Source organism: Octopus bimaculoides, chromosome 12 (assembly GCF_001194135.2).
Source record: "Octopus bimaculoides isolate UCB-OBI-ISO-001 chromosome 12, ASM119413v2, whole genome shotgun sequence".
NCBI lineage: Eukaryota > Metazoa > Mollusca > Cephalopoda > Octopoda > Octopodidae > Octopus > Octopus bimaculoides.
In genome coordinates, this window is record NC_068992.1 from 66,313,311 (window position 1) to 66,327,503 (window position 14,193).

At 37.5% G+C, this 14,193-nt stretch overlaps 1 protein-coding gene across 3 annotated transcripts in view; it reads left to right on the top strand.

Moving 5' to 3' along the window:
• The window catches only part of LOC106884485 (uncharacterized), a 100,634-nt gene that overhangs the window by 80,995 nt on the left and 5,446 nt on the right, over positions 1–14,193 (top strand). For all 3 annotated transcript variants that reach the window (XM_014935894.2, XM_014935895.2, XM_014935896.2), the window contains exons 6-19: positions 690–795; positions 2,389–2,543; positions 3,697–3,895; positions 4,670–4,778; positions 4,944–5,108; positions 5,587–5,812; positions 7,000–7,054; positions 7,560–7,657; positions 8,703–8,890; positions 9,880–10,057; positions 11,110–11,201; positions 11,395–11,481; positions 12,614–12,849; positions 13,384–13,468. In XM_014935894.2, coding sequence (XP_014791380.1) covers positions 690–795; positions 2,389–2,543; positions 3,697–3,895; positions 4,670–4,778; positions 4,944–5,108; positions 5,587–5,812; positions 7,000–7,054; positions 7,560–7,657; positions 8,703–8,890; positions 9,880–10,057; positions 11,110–11,201; positions 11,395–11,481; positions 12,614–12,849; positions 13,384–13,468 — 1,979 coding nt within the window. The remainder of the gene's footprint in view (positions 1–689; positions 796–2,388; positions 2,544–3,696; positions 3,896–4,669; positions 4,779–4,943; positions 5,109–5,586; positions 5,813–6,999; positions 7,055–7,559; positions 7,658–8,702; positions 8,891–9,879; positions 10,058–11,109; positions 11,202–11,394; positions 11,482–12,613; positions 12,850–13,383; positions 13,469–14,193) is intronic.

The following is a 14,193-nucleotide window of genomic DNA, read 5'->3' on the forward strand; positions in this document are numbered from 1 at the left end:
TTCAACTTGTGAATGGAATTTATTTCTGCAATTATGAAACTGTATTTTTTTTATAGCAGTTAAAAGAAGACAAATTTATTTATCTTCAACATACATGCAAGCATAAAATGTCCGTTAGCGTTTCAGAGTATATATTTCTCGCTATGGCGTTTATGTAGCTGGAGCCAAGATGTATGTATAATGATAACACTTATACTGCAATGCACAAAATATTTTAACAGTATTTTTATACAATTTCTAAGAATATTTAATTATAAAACTATAACAGGATTCTTTTGAACATGGAATGGTGATGAGGGTCCATAGGTAAACACTGGTTTAGCCTAACAGTCCTCTCTCTCTCTCTCTCTCATTCACCATTGCCTGTCCTTGTCCACTTCCTTGAACTCCTGTTACCGTTTCCTATTCTTATATTTCACACCTGAATCATTACCATCAGAGATGATTCCTGCTGGACACCCAAAATACTGGGGCCTTCCCTCATAGATATCAAATGTCGAAAGAAACAAGATATAGAACTGCATGATGTGATGATGTTCATGCATTTCTGAATTTCACCATTGAGTGAAGTGACATTGGTTTAGGAGTCCTGGTCACTACTTTATGCTGTTGGTCACTGGCCACTACTCCAACAATTGAATATTGATTTCATTGGTTTTATTTAATTTTATTCTCTTTTTTCAATTTAGATTTCTATGTTGACATAAAGCCAGTTTCTCGTTATGAACTCCACCCCTGCAGCTGCTCAGCGAAAAATGCAGAGAAAGGGGGATGTGGAGATGAGTGTCTGAACAGGTAAGTCTGTCTGAATACCAGTAATATATCATGTATGAGTGGCTCCCTTTTTTGTTCACTTCCTCTCTAGAAAAGTGGTAGCCTAGAGTGGTTTTAATCTCAGCATTGTAATAATGAAATTTCTCTTCCTATATTCTTTGTGTGTTTGTTCAAGTTGGTCTGTACATGTGTGTGTGTGTGTGTGTGTGTGCCTTCTTTTGACCTTTCAATATAAAAGTCAACAACAGCTTTACAGTAGAAATGCTATGTGGAGGCTATTGTGACAGTTTTATTTTCATAAACCTCCTCCACCCACTCCCCATTAATTTGTTTTTAATTGTAATATAAATCAGATGGATGTCCTCTTCTGTTATTAGGTCACCACTTAACACTATTGTTTGTCTGTCTGTTGTCTAGTCAACATTAATTGCACAGGGGTGGACAGTACCACTCAGTGGACAAGGCCATTAAGATTTAAGTATATTTACTAAGGGGACACTAACACACACACACACACAGAGAGTAGAGCTTCAGAGTCTAATGAAACATTTCCTTGGAATTCTTTTGCAAATGGTTAAAATCTGGGACAGGAAAACCACCCAACCCATTCTTTGGTTAAACTGTGGATAGGAATCTAGTAAGGAAGCCCTCCAATTGCATTGTGACGGATAAGTTTGAGTCAATGAACCAAATAGCAAGATTTGAAGAAGCTTATAGGTCTAAACATTAGATGATGTGGTGGAGTACCAAAGAGCTGTTACATTCATCCTCATTCTGTCCCACCCATGGATTTGCCTGTTTCTCTTCCTCTTCCACACTCCAATATACACAATAGAGTTCATCCCCACTTACTCTCCTTCTCCCTCCCTATGAAATTTTCTGGGGGTTTTTTTTTTTTTTTTTTTTTTTTGCAGTCAATATTTGATTACTTTTTTTCATATAACTGTCGCTGCTCAGAGTAACCCCTGATTTTGGGGTTTCTTTGAACAGTAATGTTTTTTTCTCTTATATTCAAAAGTTGATTATGTTATTTTCCATTAACTGTTGTAAGAGTCATTTTTAAGTGCTGGAAATACGAGGATATTTCTGCACCACTCAAACCTGCTCTGGATCTTTTGATATTTTGGCACAGGCATGATACTAATTGGGATTTGCTTCGCTTTAAAAATGAATTACACCATTCAGCTGAAGGAAAATTATTTTTAAATTGCGTTACTATGCAACCTTAAGCTGTGATATAAAGAGGAAGCAAAATATTATATTTTGTTCAAAGTTACCCCTTTTCATGGTGCCACAAATCCGGTTCAAACTGAACATCAGGTCACGTCACGCATTTACCTTGATTTGGTTTGATTTTCAGCCTTGGATGAGATCATTGTGGGAGTTTATCATGTGTTTTTGTGTTGATGTAAATGGGTACAGCAGACAAAAATACCTTGTGGTATTTAGGCACTGAATTACATCGACAACCCTTTACATTTAGTATGCAGTATAGACTTTTAAATAAGTCTTGAAATTATGGCATGGATGACGGAATATTTTGCTCCACATTGAAGTTATTTCTTAAGTTTTGTCTACTATTCATGACTGAATTCTTAAATTCTTAAATTTTAGAATGATCTACACAGAATGTTCTCCTGGTCTATGTCCATGTGGAGACAACTGTATGAATAACCGTTTCCAAAAACATCTTTGGGCGCCGTGCCTAGAAATGTTTTTAACGCCTGATCGAGGTTATGGTGTCAGATCGTCTCATCATCTTGTCTCTGGTAAGTGTTGAACCTATTTCAGAAGCATATTTCCAATGACCCCTGTTCCTTACTCTTTCTCTCCTCCCCCTCCCCCCCACACCTCTGTTGGCCAGTAAAAGGTTTACATATGGTTCTGGTCTTGTTAATGTGTCCGTTTGGGTTCAATCTCAGATTGGTGCTAATATAAAATATTGTTTATCTCTTTCATTGCACCCCCACTCACATATCATACCAACAATAAAGGGATTTTGGTGTAACTGTAATATTTGTTGTTGTTGTTGTTGTTGTTGTTTAACCTCTGGCCAGTCCTCATCCAACAGGCCCCTAATCAAAAATGTTAAAGTCAAGATGAGCCAGTCTCTTTTTCCAGGAAAATTATACTCCTCCTCTTTCCTTCTCAGCCTATTAATAATAAGAATAATGATAATAATAATAATGCCTTCAAATTTTGGGGCAAGGGATCAGTGCTCAACTGGTACTTATTTTATGGATGCAGAAAGGATGAAAGACAAAGATGGGGTCAGCAAAACTTGAACTCGGAATGTAAAGATAGATGAAATACCTGAAATACTGCTACCTTAATAATCGTAATAATAATAATAATAATAATAATAATAACAAGAGCACTCAGAGAGCACAAAACTCTGCCAAGGCAACACCAACATCCTCTCAATGATCAGCCGGAGATGATTTTTAAATGAGAATATCTGAAATAAACTTGACTGCTCTCACAAACGAGAATACTAAAAATGAACCCAACAACTCTAAAAAAATTAAGTAAAAAAAACAGAAAACTAATCCAGAATCCTTGTCCGGTACTGGATCAATCCCAAAATCTAATCAGTTTCTGCCAGTCACAAGGCCAAACATCCCTGAAAGTTTCATCTGAATCCATCCAGCGGTTCTTGAGATATCTTGTCCATGGACAAACAAACAAATACAACTGAAAACAATACCTCCAACTTCACTAAGGCAGAGGTAGTAGTAACACTGACAATACTAATACATTGACCTTGTCTAGTGGTTTGGGTTAGACATGATCCTAGCTCAAGTCAGTTGTTATTCTGAGTTGGGGTCCTTCTTGATGGTCAGCGAACCTAGAGTCCCTTAAATGTTTCACATGTCCACCACAAATACCGAAGTTGTCTTTTGTATTTATTTATCTTTTCAGGTCAGTTTATCCTTGAATATCTCGGAGAAGTGGTCAGCGAGAATGAATTCCGACGTAGAATGACAGAGAATTATTCTCAAGAACGACATCATTACTGCCTCAATCTGGATGGTGGCGCTATGATTGATGGTTATCGAATGGGGAACATTGGACGATTCGTCAATCATTCGTGTGATCCAAACTGTGAGATGCAGAAATGGTAAGATTTTCATGATGTTTGGCCATGGGACTGACTCAGCCAACCTCATCATCAAACAGGGGTCAGTCATAGTCAGTCCCTGAAGTCTCCTATTCATTCTATCAGTTTCTCTTTTGTCAAGCTGCTAACCTACTGGGATGCAAACGTCCAAACACACACACACACACACCATACCACATTGCAGGACTGAACTTGAAACCACAAAGCAAACATTTTAACCAGGCAACCATGCTTGTAATTACATAATTGAATATGTCCATCATCGTTTAGATGTTATACTTTTTAGTCCCACTTCAAACAGTTCCACCAATCCTCGGTTTGGGATTGGTATTTTGTCGTCAAAATGCGCACACACACACACACACACTCATATATATATATATATATATATATATATATATATATATATATATATATATACATACATGCTAATATTGAACAGTGAGAGTGAGTGCTCAGCACTGCAGTGGTGGGTGAATATTGTTTATTTGCAGGTGAACAAGGCTACCAATGGTTTCATGCGAAGAGACCTTCACAAATGTTAAAGCATGTCACATCTACTTTCATGTGGCATGCATGAGCAATTGTGAAGATCTCTTGACATGAGACCGTTGGTAGCCTTGTTCACCTGCAAATAAAGTGTATGTAGTCCAACCCATGCCAGTATGGACAACAGACTTTAAATGTCGATGATGATGTTCTATAAAATGTTTGCTGCTATGTTTTTTATTTGATTTTCATTTGTTGTCTATTCTTTCCTTCAATATTCGACAGGAATGTCAGTGGTTATTATCGAATGGGACTGTTTGCCTTAAAAGATATCCAACCATATACTGAAATTACCTATGATTACAATTTTCATGCCTACAATGCTGATTCTCAGGTAAGATATATATCACCTTCCTATCTCTCATTAACTCATTAATTACAATCTTTGATCATTTTTATTTGTATTGCTAATGGTAGTGAAAATGATGCAAAATGAATTGGGCTGCAATCTTTAAAATGGTGTTTTTTTATTTTTATTTTTATTTTCCTAATTCCTCAGCAAATTTGTCGCTGTGGAACTGACAAGTGCCGTGGTGTAATAGGCGGCAGAACCCAGCGATTAAATGGCATGAATAAAGACAAAAATAACATAGCAAGACCCGTTGGCCGTCCTCCAAAAGATAAACGTAAATCAAAGTCTCGATTGAAAAAAATAAGAGACAAAGTGAGTAAAATGTCACGACACATCGTTTTCTTATTTCACTGTGTGTGTGTGTGTGTGTGTGTCTCCTTTGCCAGCTTTAAAGAAAGATTAAAAACTTATAAATTGTGCAGTTTGAAAGGAAAATGAATAGGGAAAAACAACATTTTCATTGAAATATATTAAAACTGGAATTCATAAAATTTTACTTGTAATTAATTGCAAATAGTGTTTAGAGTTTGGTTATATATATATATATATATAGAGAGAGAGAGAGAGAGAGAGAATTATGTTATGATCATTATACAGGGTGTTCACAAGGTCTGGGTACATGGAGTAAATAAAATCAACATAAACAATTAAATATAAGAAATAATAATTTCTGAAAGTATGTGTTAATCCCCATGTACCCAGACTTTGTGGACACCCTATATGTAAGAATGCTGTTGTTGTTTTAGGAGTCAACTTGAAATAAAATCTCTGTTGTGTTTTGTTTGTCCAGGCTAAAAGTACGCAAGATTCCTCAAGCTCAGCCTCTTCCAAGGTGCCTAACCAATCTGTGATTAAACCTATGTCAAATAGAGAACGTGGTTTTGCTCGAAAGCATCGCATCTTCCTTGTACGCAACATTGATAAAATCCGACAGATCCGGCAAAAAGGACACAGATCTGAAAGCGAGAAGGAGAAGGACTGTGATTATTTTAGAGATACCAACTTATCAAAGACAGGTGGGTAATGACTTACTGCACACACAAACACACACACTTTCCATTGTGGCTACTGATGAGGATCTGTTGTCTTTGTTGAAGGTTTTTTTTTTTCTTCGTGCTTTTGGTTACAACTGGACAAAAAAGAAGTTCTCTCCATAGACTCTATGGTCCTCCAGGGCCACTGGTGTTGTTGGTGTTGTAAGAAAAAAACATTGCAATTGCAAGAGGTAGCTCTTACATCCAAACAACATAAGCCAACAACAGTGTTCAGTAAGATCCATGAAAGTAGAGTCCGAGAGGTATAAAGTTCCGATGGTAGTCTGGGTGGAGTGGTGGTGAAGTAGAGGAGATGAAGGTTCGAGAGAGGAGGAAGTTCAGTTAAACAGGATCAAACTGGGGTGACCACACGAGCCTATATTATATGGGGTTCAAAACCGTACAAAATACTAAAGACAGAGGTTGAGGGTGGGGGTGGGGGGATCAACAAACAAGGTCTGTTAGTTTGATGCTTGGGTAAAATGGAAGAGTCTTAGACTTTTGAGGAGAGAAAATGGAGAGAAGGGGGGAAAGAAAGCTGTCTGGATTAGAAGTTGCACATGTTGGATTGAACTCACAAATATACCGTTGTGAACTGCTTGGCTTGTCAAATTAGGTTGAATTTCAGGGAATAAATCAATTTGCTCGACTAAAGGCGATGCCGCAGCATGGCCACAGTCAAATGACTGAAACAAGTAAAAGAGTAGAGGAGAAAGACCAACGGAAGGACACATGCAGCCCTGGGAGCCATGGTTGGAAACCACCAACTAGACTAATTAATACTGTTATCCTCCAACTTGTAAGAAGCAAATCTAATTGAACTGATGGAGGGAGGGGTACTTACTGATTGGGTCACTTCTCACTACTGGCACAGTCTACTTGGCTGTAAATAGATATCATACTTGGCAAGGTAGAGTTCACTGCTGTTAGCAGTGGGAGCACTTTGTAATCAAAGAATGTTTTGTAGTCTTCAGAATGCAGCAGACATCACCCTTCCCTGGTAATCTACTAATTGACTGGGTTACGAAACATTATCACCACCACCACCACTACAATTACCGGTTCCCACAATTATTGCATATTTAAATGCCACATGTTTATATGAATGAATCTACATCATTACAAAAGCACATTGTCACTGTAGGAATTGTTCTCTTCTGTCTTTGCAGACATGTTCCTTACCAAATTTACTGCTCTAAAGACTGAACGTTCAGTAAAGACCAGGTAAATATAGTCACAGAAATTTTGTTTTCTTTCTCTTCTTTTTGATATACAAACTAAATTGAGACTCGGACATAAACAGTATCATCATTATTTATTCTTTCAGGAATGACAGGATGAAAGTTGTAAACATAATTCTTCCCTTCCATTTAATCATTGTCTTGTCTTCAAATTTGAAAAGTCTGAGGCAAACTTCTTTGTAACACTTGTCTCTTTGTGGAAAACAGGTTGGCTGTGATCTGTATGGAAAATTGCTTTCATCCTGGGTTCTGTCTCGTTATTACACTTCATAGAAAACTTTAACAACACTCGTTAATGTTTCCTGACCATTTTGTTATTTTGCATAATATAGATCATAACGAGATAAGTTTCTGCTTCATTCAGACTTCATTAATATTTTCATTTTTCCCCAAAATAATTTGGTATATTTCTTTGGTTGTAACTTTGTTGCTTTTGATTTGTCTGCTGCTAAGTTTCTCTCAGACATTTCAATATTTCCAATTCCCAGGCGTTTGGCAATGGCTGATGAGAACAGTGAACTGACAAAAATTGCCAAATTAGCTCAAATGTTCAAAGTGATGATGAATTCAGTACGAAAATACAAAAGTAAGTTTTTTCACTATAGTTAGGTTTTTACATTTTATTTTATTTAAATTTTTTTTTTTTTTTTTTTTTTATTGATCCGCCTGTCTTGCTCCCATACTGGTGGCACATAAAAAGCACCATCCAAATGTGGCCAATGCCAGTACCCCCTGACTGGCTCCCATGCTGGTGGCATGTAAGAAGCACCCACTACACTCTTGGAGTGGTTGGCATTAGGAAGGGCATCCAGCTGTAGAAACCTTGCCAGATCAGATTGGAGCCTGGTGCAGCATCCTGGCTCTCCATACCTCAGTCAAACCGTCCAACCCATGCCAGCATGGAAAACGGACGTTAAACTATGTTGATGCTGATGATATTGATCAGCAATTGATATTAAAATACTGATTGAGAGTTTTAATTACAATTTATTTGTTTTGTTTTTGAATATCAATTTTATTCTGCCGGTGTAATGTTTTTTTGAAATTTAATATTTCATGAATTGTTAGAACAAATATATATTTCTACTGCTAACCCCTAAATTAGGAATTAGGGCTGGATTCTGTTATCCTCCATACAGACTGACATGTTGTACAGAATTATAGAGGGAGAATCTAATGGCTTGTAAGAAGTTTGAACTCCTGATATTCTAATCCATGTCTAACATCTTAATATTATAAGGTGTTGTGTCAATAGTTTCCCCGCCTCCCTACACCTCCAGATATATTGTCACAAAATCAAATTGCAGTTAATTCACACATAGTCCTAAATGTAAATAGAGATTTTATAATATTGCCCTGTTTCTGTTGAACCTTCTTTTTTAGTCTTTTCTCAAACCATTAAATAATTCATTTGTGTGTGTGTTAACTCCTCCTCTCTTTACTAGTATGGACTTCCTGCCCATTTTTTGTGTCCACAGCAAACCAGGTCACTTCACTTCCCAACCTGATAACATTGAAGTAATTTAATTAAACCTTCTGCTTCCTATTAGAATTCATTTGCCATTACGTTTCTCCTCTACACACCTGCCATTGTCTTCTTCATGCATCTTATCATCTTTTCATTTCCCCAGCTGATGATGGCACCTACCTTGCCAACCAGTTACTCATTTTACCGTCAAAGAAACGACATCCAGATTATTATGAACTAATTGACGACCCAATTGACATTAATTCAATAGAATTCAACATCAACACCGGTCAATATAAGAGCTTTGAATATTTTGACAATGACATCTTGAAGCTTTTCCGAAATTCAGAGGTGAGTACTCATGTCAATCTGGTCTCTTTTTCTTTTTCCCAGTCATTTGACTGCAGCCATGCTGGAGCACTGCCTTTAATCAAACAAAACGACCCCAGGACTTATTTTTTGTAAGCCTAGTACTTATTCTATTGGTCTGTTTTACTGAACCACTAAGTTACGGGGACGTAAACGCACCAACATCGGTTATCAAGCGATGGTGGGGCGGGAGGGGTAAACACAAACACACAAACATACACACACACACACACACACACACACACACACACACACATATATATAGTAAATCCCAAAAAAGAAGAACAAATGCAAAAAAACAACAACGTGAAGACTTGGTACATGTAAAGTATTAGCAGACGCTCAGGAAAGAAAAGAAAGATGGTTTAACGTTTCAAGCAGACGCTCAGGAAAGAAACAGAGAAAAGTCCAAAAGAAGGGAAGACGGAGGAAGAAAATCACCAATGATTCACATATACATACATATATATGTATATACGACTGGCTTCTTTCAGTTTCTGTCTACCAAATCCAGATGTGATGAAGTCTGGTCTGAGGCTGTTGGACTTCATAAAGAAAAAACTTGTCTGGCCGATACCAATATGGAAAAAATGACCATAAAACAGTGATGTTGATGATACAAAGCCAACATGATGCCAGCATGGATTGGACAGCTCATCATTGTTCAAGTTAGTTTTTATTCATGAATAGATTGTACATTTTTGGCAAAGTTTCTCTGGCTGGATGTCATTCTTGACAGCAACCACTTCACAGAGTAGACTGGATGAATTTTATCATGGCACCAGCACTAGAGAGAGTTATTTTGCCTTAACAAACGACTCTGAAAGTAGGACATTAGCCCTTCACTTGATTATCTCCCTTATATAGCTCTGTTTGTTGACATGATAAAAGAATTTGCCTACATCGATACCTGTTTTTACCTGTTTATCAACTAATGGCAATCTGTTGCCCTCGTTTCTGTCTCCTTGTAGAAATACTTCAAACGAAAGTCTGAGAAAGGACGGCAAGTTGTTTGTTTGCGGAAAATCTATAATTCTGTGAAAAATAGTATGATGAAGAAGTTGCAGGAGATCACAGGAGAAGATGGAGTGTCGAAATCTCGGGGTTCGGTAGAATCTACTGAAGTCGTTGAAACGAAAAATAAAAAAGGTAAAGTTTTCAAGTTCAAACCAGCTCGTTATTCTTTCTTGCCTTCGTCATGTCCAGCCCTCATCATCGTCTTCTCTGTATTACATCAGCTCATCACTTTTCTCCTCTCCGCTAGCTTTTCATTAGAGATATAGTGTCAATCAATACTTAATGGACAGGGCTTCATCTTCATTCTTATCTCCATTCTCCCCTCTCGTTAACATGGACTTGATTGGACAACTTTGTGATATGGCAGCAAATGGCTGTTTTTTTCTTTCAAACCTGTGTCATTTAGTTTTGTGATTAGACTTTAAACTCTACCACATGACTGTTGGGACTCCTTGATAAAATCCACTGGGACGTTACCATTCAGACCAGGTCTCTTGCCTCAAGGGAACTCAGGATCTTCATAGACTGCTGCCCCCTATTGTCCTTCTTTGACCGAGATATTTAAAAAATTGACGTAATATCCTAAGTTCTGACTTGATCATTTCTGGAATAAATAATCTCCATAACCAGTTCAGATGCTTTTATAACAAGACACAGTAACCCTGTTTCTATTGGGTATAGAATTGCTGTTGTTATTGTTAAGTTGAAACAAGGAAAGGAAGGGGAACGTTGCTCTCCTTCCACTGCAACTCTGTCACTTTTAAGTTCAGAAAATACGAAAGTGACTGAAAGAGGCGAAGGACAAATGTGATGGAAGGGCGGGTTAAGTCAATTATATCCACCCCAGGGCTCAACTGGTACTTATTTCATTGATCCCAAAAGGATGAAAGGCAAAATCAACCAGGTGGAATTTGAACTCAGAGTGTAAGTATGGACAAAATGCTACTAAGCATTTTGCCTCGTGTGCTAACCATTCTTCCATTTTGCCACCTTAAGTCTCTAATAACAGCCCATTAATGGATACCTCTTATCAACTCTCAGTATTGACAAAAAGTAGAGCTATCATTATATGCAAGTGAGATAGAGAAGATATTTTACAGATAAACATTCTTAGCTGCTTTCTATGAGATTTACATGTTTCTATTGGTACTTTTATATATTTTTGTAATTTTTTTTATCTTCAGACAAAGAAGAAGAACCGGAAGAAGAAATCATTCGCTGTATATGTAACATTTATAGAGATGAAGGCCTTATGATTCAGTGTGAGAAGTGTTTTGTAAGTATCCTCTCACTTTCATCTCCTCCGATTTACGATTATCTTTCAAACTCCGTTTTGAAGTCTCTCTCTTTGTATTTAACATAGTTTATACGGCATCTAATTCCCACACTTTACATTAATGGGATTTTTTTGCCAAGTTGTGTTTCATGAGACATATTCCCTGACCTTTGTTGTGTTACTTCATCTGCAGATATGGCAGCACTGTGATTGTATGGGTGTCAAAGGCAACGTGGCTAATTACCTGTGTGAAGTGTGTGACCCTCGTTATTATCCGAAGGTAAGATGGTTTCTCTTTCTCATTTGCATGTGCTATTAGGGAGCTTGATTAAATTTAAGGAGTTGGCAACAAAGTGAAAGGTAGATTGTACGATAGCTTGTGTGGGAGATGTGAATAAGGTGGAAAGAAATGAGGTGACCCTGGTCCGTTCGGTGTGAAATAGGAGCTGAGAGAAAAGTTAGGGATCAGGTTTACTGTAGAAGGGGGAAAAGACTGCTGCACCTGGTACAGACATGCAAGGTAGAGAAGGGACAACTGATCAGAATAGGAAGGAAGCTGTTCAAGAGAAAAACTGGTCTGAAGGGATGGAATCTCGTAAAAAAGAAGACAAAGGCAACTATGCCGTGGCCAACTGAGGCATAACTTGGGGACATGGTTGCAAAAGAGGGCTGTTATGGTGAGAGCACAGTATTAAATGTTTGTATCAGTAATATGGTGGTGACTTATCTCAATCACATGTAGAACGAGGGTGAGTGTATATATTTGAGTGAGGGATGGAGTGTGAGTGCAGAGTCAATGATGGAATTAAAGAAGTTATGTTGTGGAGTAAAGAGGGTTCTGCTGCTGTATCTGGCCAAATCACATTCTCTGTGAGTAAAGGTTAACGATGCTTAGGTGCAAGGATGAGGGTTAGTATTCACAGGTCTACAAATGTTCTAAATGTTTTAGTTAGTCCGACCTCTGAAGGAAGCAGGGTGAGGATGTTAACAAGAGATATAAGGGGGGGAGGGGTATTGTAGTGACGTAGATAGCTGTCAGTATGTGCACATCAGAGAATACTGTTGCAATATTCACAGAAGCAGTTCTTTAAAACAGCACCAGGTGTCACTTATGTGTTATAAATCTCAAGATTTGGTGATGGTGCCACATATAAAGCACCCTGTACCCTATGTTAAGTGGTTGGTGTTAGGAAGGGCATGCAGCTGTAGAATCCATGCCAAAACGGACAATGGGACCTGGTGTGGCTCTCCAGCCTTGCCAGCTCCTCTCGAACCATCCAACAGATGTTAAATGATGAGAGATATAACTGGTGATCTGGAGGGAGTTTTAATGTAAAATAGTGTGTGTGTGTGTGGGTATAGAAGGGAGATATTTACTTGTTACTTAATGAATTTTGTTGTAATGTTTGTAGGAAATTCTGATGGTACCTCAGCCAAGTGATGCTGCATCTGGCAACACTTATTATATGACACTGATGCGTGATGAGATGCAAATCCATGTTGGTGATTGTGCCTATGTAATGAGAGATAATCTGCTGAAAAGAAGTTCGGATGGAACACCTGTACGGACATCTTATCGTCTCCTGTCCAACATCAGTCCAGATAAGTTGGATATTTTCAGAGTAGAACGGCTGTGGAAAAATGCAAAGTAAGTGAATTTGGGGAAATGTCGTTGTTGATTAGCTGAGGTGAACCCTTGTTGGTAGATCTCAGATGTAAGACGTTCCAGTTGTGACTATCCTGTCATTTTAAGGGTTTGTAGAAATACATAAAGTAAGAAAAACATGTAACATTGTAAAAAAGATAAACCATTGTCTTGAATAAACGGAATTTCACTGTTGACAATTGTTTGAAATAGGCCAATATGAAAAGTCTTGTGAAAACCGGATGTAAATATAATCAAATACTTTGTTTGGAATGTCGCAAACTGTTAAATGATTTATTATTATTGTTATAATTAAGTCCTATTAATTAAATTATTAAAAATTTAATTGAAATCATGCTGAATTTGTAACTTAGCAACACTTTAATTAATATGATTTTTAGTTCTTACTTAGCATTTTCTGTGATGGCAATTTATTCCATAAATGTTTTAGTATTTTTTTGATATTTTTTTTCTCTTGTTATATAAACATGTGTCCATGTGAAATCCCCACATGAAGATGGTTGTTTCTGTTTGCAGGGATGAAAAGTTTGCCTATGGTCATCATTATGTACGACCACATGAGACATTCCATGAACCTTATCGGAAATTTTTTGCCAATGAGGTAATTATTGTTTTTTATTTCTTCATCTTCCAACTGATTCCACAAGAGATTTTATTGCTAATTGGAGACATTCATACATTTCATCAATCTGGCTGATATCTTTGAGAATGGCATGAAGATCACAGGATCAATCCTAGACCACATAAGTTAATGTTTTGATACCTTCCTGGAGGAGGTAACAAGGAACCTTTTCAATGTTCACTTGCTAGAAACACTACACTATCTGACCCTCTCAATAACAACTCTAGATTATTTACGGAGATTGTCTTGAAGCCCTCGTTAACCCCACTACTGTTCAGTAGTGGTAGTAATAATGATACTACTGCTACTACTACTACTACTACTACTAGTTTCTATATTCTGTTGAAGAGATTCTAGACCCGTGGTTCCCAAAAGTAGCCCCCAGGGCTTCATGCGGCCTTCAAGCATCCGTCTGACAGTCCTCAACAGTCTTCCCTCAATAAATATAATAAAATTTTCTCTAATTGACTTGTATTTTACTTTTTTGAGGTGTGGTCCCTTTAAAAAATCCTGGTTTTAGATCTAGCCCCCAGATATTTAAAAGTTTGAGAACCACTGTTCTGCACAGTAAAGCATTTTTGGGAGTTGGGGGAAGATTTTATGTTGGAGCTGATGGTTGGTGTTTCTTTTGAAGCAGAAATCACACTCAAAACTACCATTGTCATTTTTGTAGTTTGTATTTCTTTCATCTCTCCCCCCCCCCC